Source organism: Mastacembelus armatus, chromosome 8, assembly GCF_900324485.2.
Source record: "Mastacembelus armatus chromosome 8, fMasArm1.2, whole genome shotgun sequence".
Classification (NCBI taxonomy): domain Eukaryota; kingdom Metazoa; phylum Chordata; class Actinopteri; order Synbranchiformes; family Mastacembelidae; genus Mastacembelus; species Mastacembelus armatus.
In genome coordinates, this window is record NC_046640.1 from 11,183,984 (window position 1) to 11,197,445 (window position 13,462).

Here is a 13,462-nt window from a genome sequence, read left to right on the forward strand (position 1 = left end):
CAACACACTATTAGCAACAATAGCGAATTCCACTATTACTACAGTCGTTTTCACTTGAATAATCTAAAATGTTTATTTGCACGCTGATGTTTTTTTGTTTAACAAAGCTGTTTTTGCTAAAATTGACTAATATTCAGGTGCAACTTATAGTCCAGAAAATACTGTAAATGACTGGTGCTTTCTCACGTCTTGTGTTGTAACAAGCATTTGTACATCATACCTGCTTTGTTAGGATTTTCTGCCACCCAGGCAATTGTGATTCCTCCAATCTCAGAGTCGCTAAAACGAAGGAGGAAGGTACCGTTGGGTTTGGACATTAGCATGTCCTGAGCCTGCTGCTTGTTTACAAAGCCCAAGATGGCTCTAGAAAGAGAGAGGAGAGATGAATAGAAAAAGAAAGGCATTAAAATGGACCAACATGGCTCTCCTTCATTTCAATCCTACTTTACTGGCAAAAGCCAGTCTAGTTCCTGAGCTTGCCATGGAAAATCATGAACCAGTGCCCGTGTAGACAAGACTGACAAAACAGAGAAACTCATATTTTCACAGAACATGAAGTCCAGCTGTCAAATGGTGCATTTATTATTTTATTCACCCACATTTTTCAGCCAAAGATTGAAAGTGACAGTCTTACCCATCATTCCAGTGTGGTTTGAGATGCTTTTTTGTGAGTTCCATCACACCATCAAACCATTGCCAAAATGTGAAGTTCCTCCCTGGTAAACTTTCCTGTAAAGGAAAACATTTTGGGAAAATTTTTTTTTTTTTTTTTATAAAAGCTTGCAGGATTCAAACCCACAGGATTTTCAGATTCCCTCATGTCCATCCAGTCCACAAGTGGAACAACATGTCCTCATCCCAACTGTGTGATTTAACCAAGTGTGCAGCTGTATGTGCACAAGTTGTATAACTCAGAAAGAGGAAAAAGAGGTTGGCGAAACTGTGCAAGTCCGTGAAGCGGCTGAAAGTTGATGTTGCTGTAATCTAATGAAACTGATGGTGTGTGTGTGAGAGTGTGAGTGCATTTTCTGCCATCACCAGCTGCTTTGACTCAGAAAATGAGGCCAAACAGGCCTATTAAGATGAAGACCTAGCTACCAATGACACATTCTCACTCCAGCTGACTATGGAATAGGGCAGTAGGGACACTGCAAATGGAGCAAGAAATATTTCTGTGTATGAATAACTAACAGTAAATTGCTCTGTGGAGAACATGCATGCAGCTGAAATAGCTTACTAAAGCTGACCTATGGGTATTTAAAACAAAGGGGAAACAAACTGTTGCTGACCCTATTAAACTGAGACCAGGTCATAGTCATGTTGCGGTAGTCATCAGGGTTGTTGCTGGAATTGCTGAAAGCCTTTTGAGCCAAGAAAACCAGGTTCTCCTCAGACAGGCCTCGGTTACTCTGCACCTCAGCTTTGTACTTCAAGTTGATGGCATCACAAAGCTGAGGCCAAAGCACCTTGTCTGGCACAAGGAAAGGCACCCGTCCCTGAAGCCACAAAGCAGAGGAGACACCAGAGGATTTACAGTATATGAACTAACAAGGTGGAAGCAGGATTATAAGCATTATTTTTGCTTTGCTTTCACAAAGATTAACACATATTTTATTATTAAAACTGTACTGTTCTTCTTACTTTACCTGAATAATTCAGCACCACACTGATGGATGAGCAGAGTTTGAGACGTACACACGTTTGCTAAATAAGTTTTAATGCTTTGTGAATTGTTAATGTTACTGGAGATTAGCACTATTCCAGCACGTTCAAAGTCAAGGATGTGATAGGTAGACATATGATATGTAAAACTAGAAATTGTATGCGATTCTGGTGTTGCAGAAATATTTAAAAACATACAGAAATTTAAATCATCTCTAAATTAGACCACAGTTACTCATGCAAGCATTTACTTACCGGCTCTGCAAAAGCGTTGTCCCACAACACAGTTGCTGTGGCATTATTGTCTTGGCTACCATGAACTATCACCACTACAGGAAGTGATAATGTCTGTTAAGAGAAAGAATGGAAGCTATCAGTATCAGAGTATTGTAACAACAAATGTTTAAAAAAAAAAAACCATAAATGACCATAGTATTGCTATGTTTTCATGGTAGGGAGCATTTCAGCTACACTAGTAAGAAGACACATCATAATTGGAACAAGTACAGCTGCTTGCGCAGATGTGGTGCAATGTAATTAACATTACGTGATAGAGGGAAACATAAGCTCAAGAATCAACATATTCCTGTTACTCTAGGAGTAAGCACAGGTGGTTATTGTTGTGTGTCAAAGCTAATATAATATTTTCTTCCACCCTGACCCCTCTTACCTTCACTTGAAAAACAAGCTCATTCCCTCCAACGCTAAACTGGGACTCAAATAAAATAGTGAACTTTTCTTCTGTGACAGATTCTGCTCCTCGCCTGTCCGATCGCTTGATCCTCTTCAAGGACTACATAAGAGATGATGTGTAAGAATTGTGCTTATGTGGTTAGGCTGACAATGCACACATATCATTTATACAGTACACGCATGCATGATTCACTTTGAGTCCCACTACAGGACTAATACATAAATAATCCAAGCAGGGCTCTGGGGATTGTTGGTAGCACCATTCGTGATGTGTACAGAGCTCTACTGATGCTGCAGGCTGATCCTCTAAAGCATTGATGAGTTGTTATGGGTATGTGGAGCACGTATTGTACTGTAATACTCACACTGCACAGTAACACTGGGTGGTGTCATGCAGCATCAGTGCTAGCTCTAAATTCTACAAGATCTCTGCATATTTTAAATAAATATTATTCCACTAATTTTAATTTACTCAATTCATTTTAACAATCCTCAAACTATTGGAACTGCATTAATAACAAGTGAGGTATTTCATCCCCTGTGGACATATTTTCATATATTAAACGAAAAATATCATTTGATCATCGCCGTAACATAGAACTGATGGACATAGTGCAATTGCTTCACTTAAAACACCATTGTGTTTTGGTCTGATGAGTCCAAATTTGAGACTTTTGGTTCTGACAGCATTGCCTTTGTGGATGCAGAGAATATGAATGGAGGGTTTGCACATGCGGTTCCGACGCATGGCGGACTTGTAACGATGTCTGTGTTTTTGTGACACTGTCGATAATTTGCAATTCAAAGCATATCTGGTTTGTAGTTAGTGTGATTTTTTTGTGTTTTTCAACAGGACAATGACGACAAAACACACTTCCAGGCTATGTAAGGCACATAGAAAAAAATTACTTTTTTTTTTGACTGGTGCTGTAATTTCAATTGAGCTGTTCAGGTACGTTCTCCTGGATGAAGGGCATGACAGTCATTTCATTTTCTGTTGCATCGATAACCAAACCCATACGCTCATCTAAACCACAAGACCCCACTCACCATGTTTCTGAAGTGGGCACTGAGAGTGCCTGTGGTCTGGTGGTACTCCATCACACAGTTATTGTTCAGAATTTCCCCACTGCTTTCACTAAAGGACAAAGACAATCACTTGATTGCTGAGAAATTCTTCCCAGAACAAATTTAAATTAATTGAATCTTGTCTGAATAACAGCAGTTTAATAAAAAACATGCCAGATGTAGGAATTACAAACTCATTTTCAATAAAAGTGAAAGTTTGACTTCTACCTTGTCTACATGAGAGAGCAGTAAAGGGCTGTGGGCTAAAGATGTGACATACCAAGTGATTTAGATGAGAAACAGTAGATGATGGCTGAGTTTTTGGATTGCTCACCCATTTAACCACTGTTTGCTTGGCTGACCTACGGTTTTGGAAAGTTTCTATTAGTCAGAAGGAATGTGGACTGACTTTGTGGATCAGTCTAAATGTGGATTCTGCATCCACGCCATAGATTCCTCTGAGGCATTGTTGAAGTTCCAGCCATATCTTTGTGGTGAGATCTGGAAATACACTAGAGTTGATCTTGTGACCCTGTGATCTCTGTAGAAAGCTCCTTATCTTGATGTTGCCGTGAAGGCTCACGAATGTATATACAAAGACATCATATACTGTTGCTCTGATGACAACACACTTCTGTCTGTCACCTAAAACATCTGCTTCAAGTATAGTATTTTGTATTTATTTAAAATATTGTCACAAATGTCACAAAATAGGAGACATCTGAATCTCCACAAAATCAAAAACGTCCTTTTTAATTGTTTTAGTGTATTAGTATTTTAAAACCTTAAAGACATGACTTACTTCCTCGTGTTCTCATTCTTCAGCAGGGCCTTGGCTTGCTGTTCACTAATGATGGTGGCTTTGACCTGTGGCGGGTTCATATGCACATTCAACTTTCCACCCACTAAGAGACGCACTGTAGCGGCAAACTTGGTTTGGGTTTTCAGCACCTGTGGCGGCTGTTTCTCAATGATGAAGGTGCTGTGGGGAGAAAAGGAGGAATTAGACTAAATGTCAGAACAAAGCCTTGTTAAGTGGGTGGCCTGGATGCTCAGTTAGTTCAGGTCATATAATCAACATAGTACTGTAGGTGGAAATCTTGCCCAGAGGTTTTGCTGCATATTAGTTTGTCTTCTATTTTTGTTTTCAACATTTGTTCACAGCTGTCATAACTAACTTCAATTCATTCAATTGGTAATTATAATAATTTAACATTCAATTACAAATAAAAACTGGGTTTCAATAATGGCTGAACCTTACCTAAGACTGCAGGAAGCTGAAAACTGGTACAAACATCGAGCGAAAACAATGAATTTTTTAAACATATAAAAGACTTGTTTTATGAAATGGAAAATGCCTTTAAAGTGTCAGAATTTTTGTTTGGTTTGGTTTTACTTTAGTTGTGCAATGTGTTTTGGTGTGAAATGTTTTGTTTAGTGTGAAACTGTTGACAGCAAAAACTCCACAGGTTTCCTTTAAGGTCTACCTTTGAAAATGACCTTAACTGCAACCATGATCACAAATGGAAGGTCATGAAAAGTACACACTGTTCAGTAAACTAATGGGGTTAACAATTACTTTCCTCTGAAAATGTTGGTCTGCTTTCCTGTCAGGCTGTCTTCTGATTTCCAGGTTAACACAAAAAGAGACAGAGAAGTGAGACAACAGCAGATGCAACCTAATGATTAAGCCTGCAGGCTCAGAGGGATCTTACAGGCAAAGACATTCTGTTGTTATGAGCCTTCAATCCCTCTGGTCTGAACTAAGTGGTGATGAGAAGACAACACTCTCCCATTCCCAGCCTGAAACCTCCTGGGGCGCTAAAGGAATATAGAGAGGATGTTGCTGAGGGAAGATAACCTGTGTTTGTGTGATTGCAGTGCATTACTGTTCACAGGCTATGTCTGTGTCCAATCAGAAACTGCTGTGACAGTCACAGGGTTTCTCAGTGTTTTATGGGTCCCCGCAATGACAATCTTTTAGTAAAGTGGAAGAGGATGGTGTTAAAATCTTCAGATAACTTTCTGTTGGAGGGCTAAAAGACCCTGACAGATGTGCCTTTGGGGCCAAAAATAATGTACTGAAACAAGTTGTATGTGTCCTTACTTTCCTTTAATCTCTTGTACACAACACGCACTTTGTCCCTGTAGATAACCTTGAGATGCATTCAACTACCATCGTTTCCCTCTGGGCAGATGTACATTCAGTCCTGACTCTTTCTTATCTCCTTCTTCACCCTCTCCTTCTTGTTAGAACATCTTCCTCTCTTCTTTTTCATAAAGTAGCAGCTCATTGAGTGTTGTATAAATGTTGTAGTATTAAAGTGCACAGGATTACTTTAAAATTTAAACATAACTTAAGTAAGGCTTAATGTAAACTGAAATGTCCTTACATCACATGATGTTCCTTGCTGCTCATACATTAAACACTAAATCAAAGGAGCACAGACAAATATGCTCACAAACGCCCACATATTCTCTACAGTCATATTCAGTGGCTTGAACTCATGTGGCCTGAATCATTAGATGGGTAATTTAAATGCCTGTGTAATTTAATTTTAGCAATAGATGATATCTCTCCATGTGTCGGCCACAAAAGCAACTAATGTTGTGTAAGTAGGACTTGCTAGGATAAAGGCCAACAATAAGTGCAAAAATGTATACTGACCTATAGCCCTGCACTTTAATTTAGCTTTTTGCAGTCCAGGTTCAGCCTTCAGAAGTATAGATAAACCTAAATACACACACACAGACACACAGACACACACACACACACACACACACAAATACCTGGTGACTAGTGCTGAGATGATATCTGTGATAGTACTGTTGAGTTCGTTGAGAAGTTCTTCAATGGGTCCAGGGATGGGAAGTTGCTGTCTGAGGTGCTCTGCTCTCCGAATCTGCTGCCTGTTCTGCCAGATAGTTTCTGCCAGCTTCTCACACCTGACATGCCCCCACACACACACACAGACATGTAGACTTGATCAGAGGCATCATGATTATGGAAATTTATACAGCAGAAGGTTTTAGCTTAGCAGAACAATATAAGTTCAAATTAAACAGGATATTTCAAAACAACAATGAAATCCTTGACAGCAGAGGTGGGACATATATGCCCAAAAAAACCCCCAGAGACCACAGCTAGTCTGAAAATATGGAATTAGAAGCCTAAATGCCAGGCATGTCAGCCTTTGTCTGCTTATGTCTCTCTTATTAGAAGCCAATACACAATGGAAATAAACCCACCAATAGTCAATTGAAAGCTTGTAAACCTGTGACTCTTTGCTTTGTGAGGGAGTCGAGTGGTTGTGATCTTGGTGGGAGGTGGACAAGTGCTCACCAGGACTGCAGGATGTCCAGACCTCCCTCCGGCGGGCCCCCGTTGCCTGCCAGCTGTTGCCGTCTCTTCCACTGGATAAGCTCATCATCCAGAATGATGGTCTGCTGCTTCCTCAACAGCTGCAGTGTTTTCTGGTGCTTTTCTGCCAGGTCCTGCACAACGACAGAAACAACACATCCACAGTCTCAGAACCATTTGTGGAGAGGCAAACACACAAGTGCAATCATGCACAAACACATATTAAATAAAAGAGAGAAAAGGCATACTGTTTCACATGTACCAGAGGAGAAAAGGTTCTTACCAATCTGTATTTCTGTAGTGTGTTGGCCTCTCTGGTCAGCCATGCCTCCACAGTGTTTCTCTTGCTGAGAAGGGCAGGCTCCCGGAGCTGGCGGTCAGCAGGGGGCAGTGTTGCAAGGCTGGTGAGCTGAGCTGTGGGGGGGCCAGGTTAACATCCAGATGGGTAGGGGTGGGAACAAGTTCAAAATTGAGGGAGGAAAACAGAAAAAAGATTAAAAAAATTTCTAAGTTGTGCACATACAGTGTATTATACATTATCTCCCAAGAGTAACAATGATTTACTCAGGAGAACGTGACAAATGTGCATACCTTGTTCTTTCTATATTCTTGGTTTAACAACAGCAGCAAATCTGCACATTTGAAGCCCAAGCCACACCTCACCCCATCCATGTTTCCAGGTGCGGGGGAGGGTACGGTGACCACAAAAACAAAACACAACTCCCTGTCTAAAGCCAGCGTTGGGTTTGTCCATTCTGGGCTACTGTAGAAACATGGTGGCAAAATATGGCTGGCTCCATAAAAGGAGACCCGCTCCCTGTGTAGATTTAAGAGGCTCATTCTAATGCCGTGGTTTGTATTTCCAGTGATTGCACACTAATGACAACATATTTTAATTTCAAACACTTTGTTTGCATTTGAATGCTATATTATATTTCTGCTATTATCACACATTTAAAGATTTTCTGACTTTGATGAGTTAATAGAATGAAAAGAGCACTGCATCTGTTTATCTGCTTTACATTTGATTGAAAACAAAAACATTTCTCCTTGAATCCCTTTACAGCAGCAATAACAAGATATAAGTTATCTGGTTTTACCCTGAATGCGGAGGCTCTCCTGGTACTGGATGATGAAGTACTCCTGGTTGTGCTGAAGCTTGCGCAAATCATTTTCAGTGTCCTGGGTCATGAGACGAAGCTCCTCAAATGCTTGGTTGATCTGTTGGTATTTCTGAGACATGCTGTCCATCATGCCGCCCACCGGAGAGCTTGACTGCCAGTTACCAAGTGTGAATGAGAGACAGACGCATAGAGAGATGGAAGAAATGACAGGTTTGGGAATTGCTGGTTTTTGAGTGGATGATGCATGGGCAACATATATTCTCTGTCACTGCATTGTTTACAATAGTGGAAATGGCTGGCCACTGGTGACTTGAGTGCTGAGCTAGTGGGGATATAAAGGAGATATGGAGCAGAAATGCAAAACCAAGCTGGTTATGATGCACTGACACCTGCATGTGACATTTGGGTTATTTGTCTGTAAAATCACCAGTGAACACTAGCAAAATGGGAACAGTGCAAATAGAGAAGGAGGAAATGCATTCGCTTATCATGCTGAGACAGACTGCATGGTCAGTTAAAGCTATGAACACAAGTTTTATGGTGCCAAAAGGTTCAGACTAAACTAGGTGGAATTCAATCTGTCTAAATATTTATTTCACTAATAGAAAAGGGCTGTTGTGATTGGAAATCAATTTACCCTGGGAGCTGCTGAGAGTCAGATGTTTTACAGTCTGCTAGCTTTATGGTTTTATAACTCAATGCCTTTTATGAACTGTGGAATATTTGACTTCCATTTTTGACTTCCCCTATATCGTGTTGCAACAGAGAAATACAAAGGGTTTGCTTTTGCAATGCAACTCAACAGCATTATTAAGTAGGTGTGAGTGTCCGTTAGTATCACATTCATGTGTCTAATGCAAAGGGGGAGGGGCATGGGTAAGTGGACGAAACCAATGTCTGAATATGTCACCATTATATATTTGAGCTTCTCTTTGTATTTGCAGGAGGTTGTATAATCTTTGGAATTAATAATGCATGGAGAAGCCACAGGTGTTTGTCTGTGCAAGTTTATATTTCTGTGATAGATGGCAAAAGATGTGCAGACAAAAGAAGTGTGTATGCAGGTGCCAGATTGCCCATGTATTACACATCATAAACATGCATCCTACTTACATTTGTAGCCTCTCTGACGAGCCTCTGCTCTGTGTAGAGGATGTGTTTGATGCATCGGACCAACTCCAGAGGACAGCGGTCATACGTGCTCTGAAAGACAAGGAGCACATGTGCTGTGTTAAGGTCTGTTAGCCCCTGACGAGTGGAGCGTCCGCTGCACACAGGACACACCAATTTAGTCACATCAAGGAAGCTCACTAGGCTGTGGAGCCAACGCCACAGACACACTAAAACCCATTAGATGAGCCTAATGAAACCCATCTCTGAAGCTTGGCGCACTTCATATAGAGAAATGAGTTATTAACATACACACACATTGTCACGCACACACCAGAGTGGGTGGTGTATGTTTTACAGTACTATTTTTTCTGCTAATGATTAGTTTAAAAAAATGCAATTTTCCTTTTACATTTTGATTTTCTTATTTTTTCCTGCTTTAAGGTGAAAAATGATATTGCACTGAAAATGTTTTTGTCATAGAGTTAATGATCACACACCACACATTTAATTTCTAACACTCAGCCACACAAAGGAGCCATGCTCCTCTGTGTGGTTTCAGGAGGGGAGAAGGCAAACAGAAGAATGGATCTGTAAGCAGGGAGCTCAATCATAAATAGCAGTGCTGGCTGGCTACCAAGGCACTCACTTGGTCTGTTGTCTTTGTTTTCCTCATAGTCAACACAACCTGTTCTTAAACATTTTCTGCACTGTGAGCACTTTTCTACGAACTATGGCAGAGGACACGTTTGAGCTGAACAGCTGTGCCTTCCATCATCTTGTCTCACTGTAAACACTTCAAATGTTTTGCTGAAAACATAGCTACAGGCTAAGCAGGTGAAGTCTGGCTTTAGTTGTCTGTGATTAGACAGACAGGTAGTTTCATAGATAGACAGACAGACACACAGATAGTTTCATAGATAGATAGATAGACAGACTACTGGCTAGTGACATATATTTCTAAAAGACTCACCTTGAGCTGGCTGGCGTAGTGTCCCAGTTTGATTCTGAGTAGGAAACCGTCCTCTCCCACTTGGTGCTCAGCCTTGTTCTGCAGCTCCTGTATCAGACTATCCAGCAGGCGCTTGGCCTTGAACTCTTCCTGTGGGTTCTCCAGGTCTACTGCATCCCTAATAACACACATGCATGCATGCATGAAAGACACATACCAGACCAGCAACAGAGACACATGCATAAATACAAGCATGGGGTTAATGAATGAACTCTAAGATGGTGCAAAGAATAAACAAACACTGACTAGTAAAAGTACTGTTGTGATATGGGTTAACATAGTACAACAAAAACATTTGTTCATGCATAACCGTACACCCACACTCACTGTGTTTATCCTGTACAGAAACTCACCAGAGCTGGCCCTCTATCCACTGGGAAAGGTAATGTCGCACTTCAATTGGGAAGTGCTGACCATAGAGAGACTGCATTTGGTGTAGAGCATCCCCCTGGAGCTGCTGGGCCTGTATCCACACTGCCATCTTCAACACCCTGCAAAAGAAAAGGAGATCATGGAAACAAAAGCACTGGACAGTTGTTACATGATGAGGAAGTTTAGGTTAATGTTAGAAGCTCTGTGCAGGTTTTTATTAGATTGGGTTAAGTTCACACTCCAGCAACCCTGCCAATATTAAGTATGTGATTGAATTATCTTACACTTTACAAACACACTGATTAATCCACAGCCCGCCCTCTTCCCTTGCCAAACATGGCAATTTGACAGTAAAATAACTGTCTGATGTTGCATTTTTCTTTACCACACCAGAAATAATTAACTCTGCCTGGGACTGATTTCTCAGTCTTTAGTATTACATCCCATATGTCACCATCAACTATATATTTCAACCCGCAAAACTGATGGTTGCTGGCTAGAAATAAAAAGGCTGGATGTGTGAAATCAAGGACCCGCTGTGTCAAAATCTGCTACCATTATTGAAAACTGCATATTTCCTGTTTGAGAATGGAAAGCTTGACAGGGAAGTGGAGCTTAACAGTCAGTCAGTTGCTAAGCTTTAAGAAAGTTTACATGGGGAAAAGAAAACGCCAGTATTTTCTTTTTATAGGGAAATCCTTAGCATGAATTACCTAAATCCATAATCAAGTGTATGAAATTCATACACTCATAACATTATACTGTTTAATCACAAGTTTAATCACATGTGGTGCTCCAGATGTTCCTGGTTTCAGTCCATGACTGCAGTTTCAAGCAGGCTTTAACAGACTCCTCTGCGGAGCTAGCTCCAAACTGCGTGTTACTTTGTGTTGGGTCACTTCTACTTGTTTCCAGTCAACACACCCACTTGCCATTCTCAAAAATGGCACAGTCGCTGTCAGTAAAAGACTGACTGATATGAGTACGCGGGAAGTTTGTGGTGTATGTATGTGTGTCTGTGTATGTATGCATGTGTGTATTTGTAGGTACTTGTGGTCTCCGTGGTTCAGCTTGACATTGTGTGCATACTTTGTATGTCAGTGCGTATGTAATTAATAATATGATACAAAGACCAACACATAACATCCTATATAGAGCAGCAAGGCTATAATTGATAGCCTATCTGCCATTTATCTCCATCTCTTTTTATACGAATTATTTTTTATCTCTCTCTGGCTAATTTCCTTAATCATGCTTCTAGTGTAGTGCCATATCCACAATGCATCCTAACTAGAAAAGTGAAAAGTGAAAGTGACTTGTGTAGAGTGCACTGCAGTTAACCCATCCCACACACACAGCAGTGAACACACACGGAGCGTGTTGGGCGACCATCGCTTCAGCACCCGGGGGGCATCTGGGGGTCCGGTGCCTTGCTCAGGGGTCTCACTCAAGGGTGGTCAAGGTGGCTATTCACTCTGCCCCACTGACAATTCCTGCCAGTCCTGAGACTCGAACCTGCAACATTTGGGTTACAAGTCCGACTCTCTATCTAATCTTACTGCTGCTGCTGCTAAACTTGGATTGTGGTTTCCTGTATATTTTTGTATTTTAAACTTGTATTTTCAGTCAACTAGATTTACACACTAATGAAAGTTTAGTTACAGTAAGTTCATGGGTGTTGAATACAAACCAGAAAGCCGCTTCCTTACACAAAATTAAACTGCTTAAAATTGAAGAGGATTCCATGATGTGCACAAATGACCATCAGTCATCCAGCCATCTGTCTAATGATGACATGAGCCACACAGCAAATCAATGTAATGAAAATACATCATCAGAAATTATTCTCACCTGAGAAAACTGGTGCATGCCTGCATATCAGATCATCATCATGAATATCAGGACTCTGAATATGTCAACTGCTGACTTTTCAGTTTGTTCTGATCCACTAGACATTTCCAACTAGAGCACAGATTTACACAGTCAGATCATAACAGCCAGATTTACACCGTTACGATGATAAAATGTTAATGCTTCTGTGATCAGTCTGCATTACTGGGGAACAAAAGCTTTGATCCACAGGTCCTGACAGACGGCTTTAGTAAACTGTGTGCTGAAATCACACCAACCAAACTTGGCAAGTGATTCTACGTTACTAAACCGTCATAGTAAAAGAAACTCAGCAAATAAAATGCAACATGAACTTGGCTGTCAGCGCGTTACCCTGGACAAAACAATGTTTTGTTTCTTAGTTATACTATCATTTCTATGCCAATAAAAGACATAAAACGTAATATGGTTAAACATTAAGAATATAATATTATTATATTCATCTGTATGATTAAATAGTGACAGGAGATTTACTTTATTCTCTGCTACCAGAAATGTTCAACAGCCGTCTTGCATTGCAATAGCCCTGACCGACAAAGTCAGCACTGAACAGTTTAATTAAATCAGCAACCTGGCAACCTTGGTGGTTCATCACGTTCTTGCTACCTGATAACAATGAGCTGAAACCTCACAAGCAGCAATAAACATTTTCAGATTGTGTGTATAAAGGCACCGTGTGGCTGGCGTAATCTTGGCATTTTTTTTTTTTTTTTTTACAGACAAGTGCTTTTCAAACCAGTAACATGCACATGTTTTATCTGCAAATGGCATCAGCACTCAAACCATCAGCTGATTGGAGGCACAACAGAACAGGAAGAGCGCAAAACCTTTTCTGTCACTTCTTTCTGTGATACCCACTGTGGGTGCAGGACTGTGTTCCTATGCCAAACTATATTACATAGACAGACAAAGAGTCACACAGAGTATGTGGTGAGCTACAGCTTTAAACAGTGTTTGCTGTGCTGCCAAAAGACAGCAAGACCAACTGGTGGTCTGTCTGACACGAGAATGAGATGCTTCCCAGCAGCTGTTTGACTCTAACAGCAACATCCACATCTCCTAGCATAAACCTGAGATATCTAACAAGTCTCTTTCTTTGTCACTTCTCTCTCCTTACAAGAAACTTTCCACAATGTGACATGTCGCCCATTTTACCACTAACTTTACTGT

General features: G+C 40.7%; 1 protein-coding gene across 2 annotated transcripts in view; it reads right to left on the reverse strand.

Annotated features, from left to right (window-relative positions):
• Positions 1-13,462, reverse strand: part of stat5a (signal transducer and activator of transcription 5a) — a 46,495-nt gene that overhangs the window by 4,031 nt on the left and 29,002 nt on the right. For both annotated transcript variants that reach the window (XM_026324315.1, XM_026324316.1), the window contains 14 exons: positions 10,384-10,521; positions 9,992-10,148; positions 9,022-9,111; positions 7,885-8,059; positions 7,068-7,198; positions 6,767-6,918; positions 6,214-6,369; positions 4,226-4,405; positions 3,406-3,493; positions 2,333-2,455; positions 1,918-2,010; positions 1,290-1,496; positions 635-729; positions 221-363 (listed from right to left, as the gene is read on the reverse strand). In XM_026324315.1, the coding sequence (XP_026180100.1) occupies positions 221-363; positions 635-729; positions 1,290-1,496; positions 1,918-2,010; positions 2,333-2,455; positions 3,406-3,493; positions 4,226-4,405; positions 6,214-6,369; positions 6,767-6,918; positions 7,068-7,198; positions 7,885-8,059; positions 9,022-9,111; positions 9,992-10,148; positions 10,384-10,511 (1,918 nt within the window). In that variant the 5' untranslated portion in view covers positions 10,512-10,521. The remainder of the gene's footprint in view (positions 1-220; positions 364-634; positions 730-1,289; positions 1,497-1,917; positions 2,011-2,332; positions 2,456-3,405; positions 3,494-4,225; positions 4,406-6,213; positions 6,370-6,766; positions 6,919-7,067; positions 7,199-7,884; positions 8,060-9,021; positions 9,112-9,991; positions 10,149-10,383; positions 10,522-13,462) is intronic.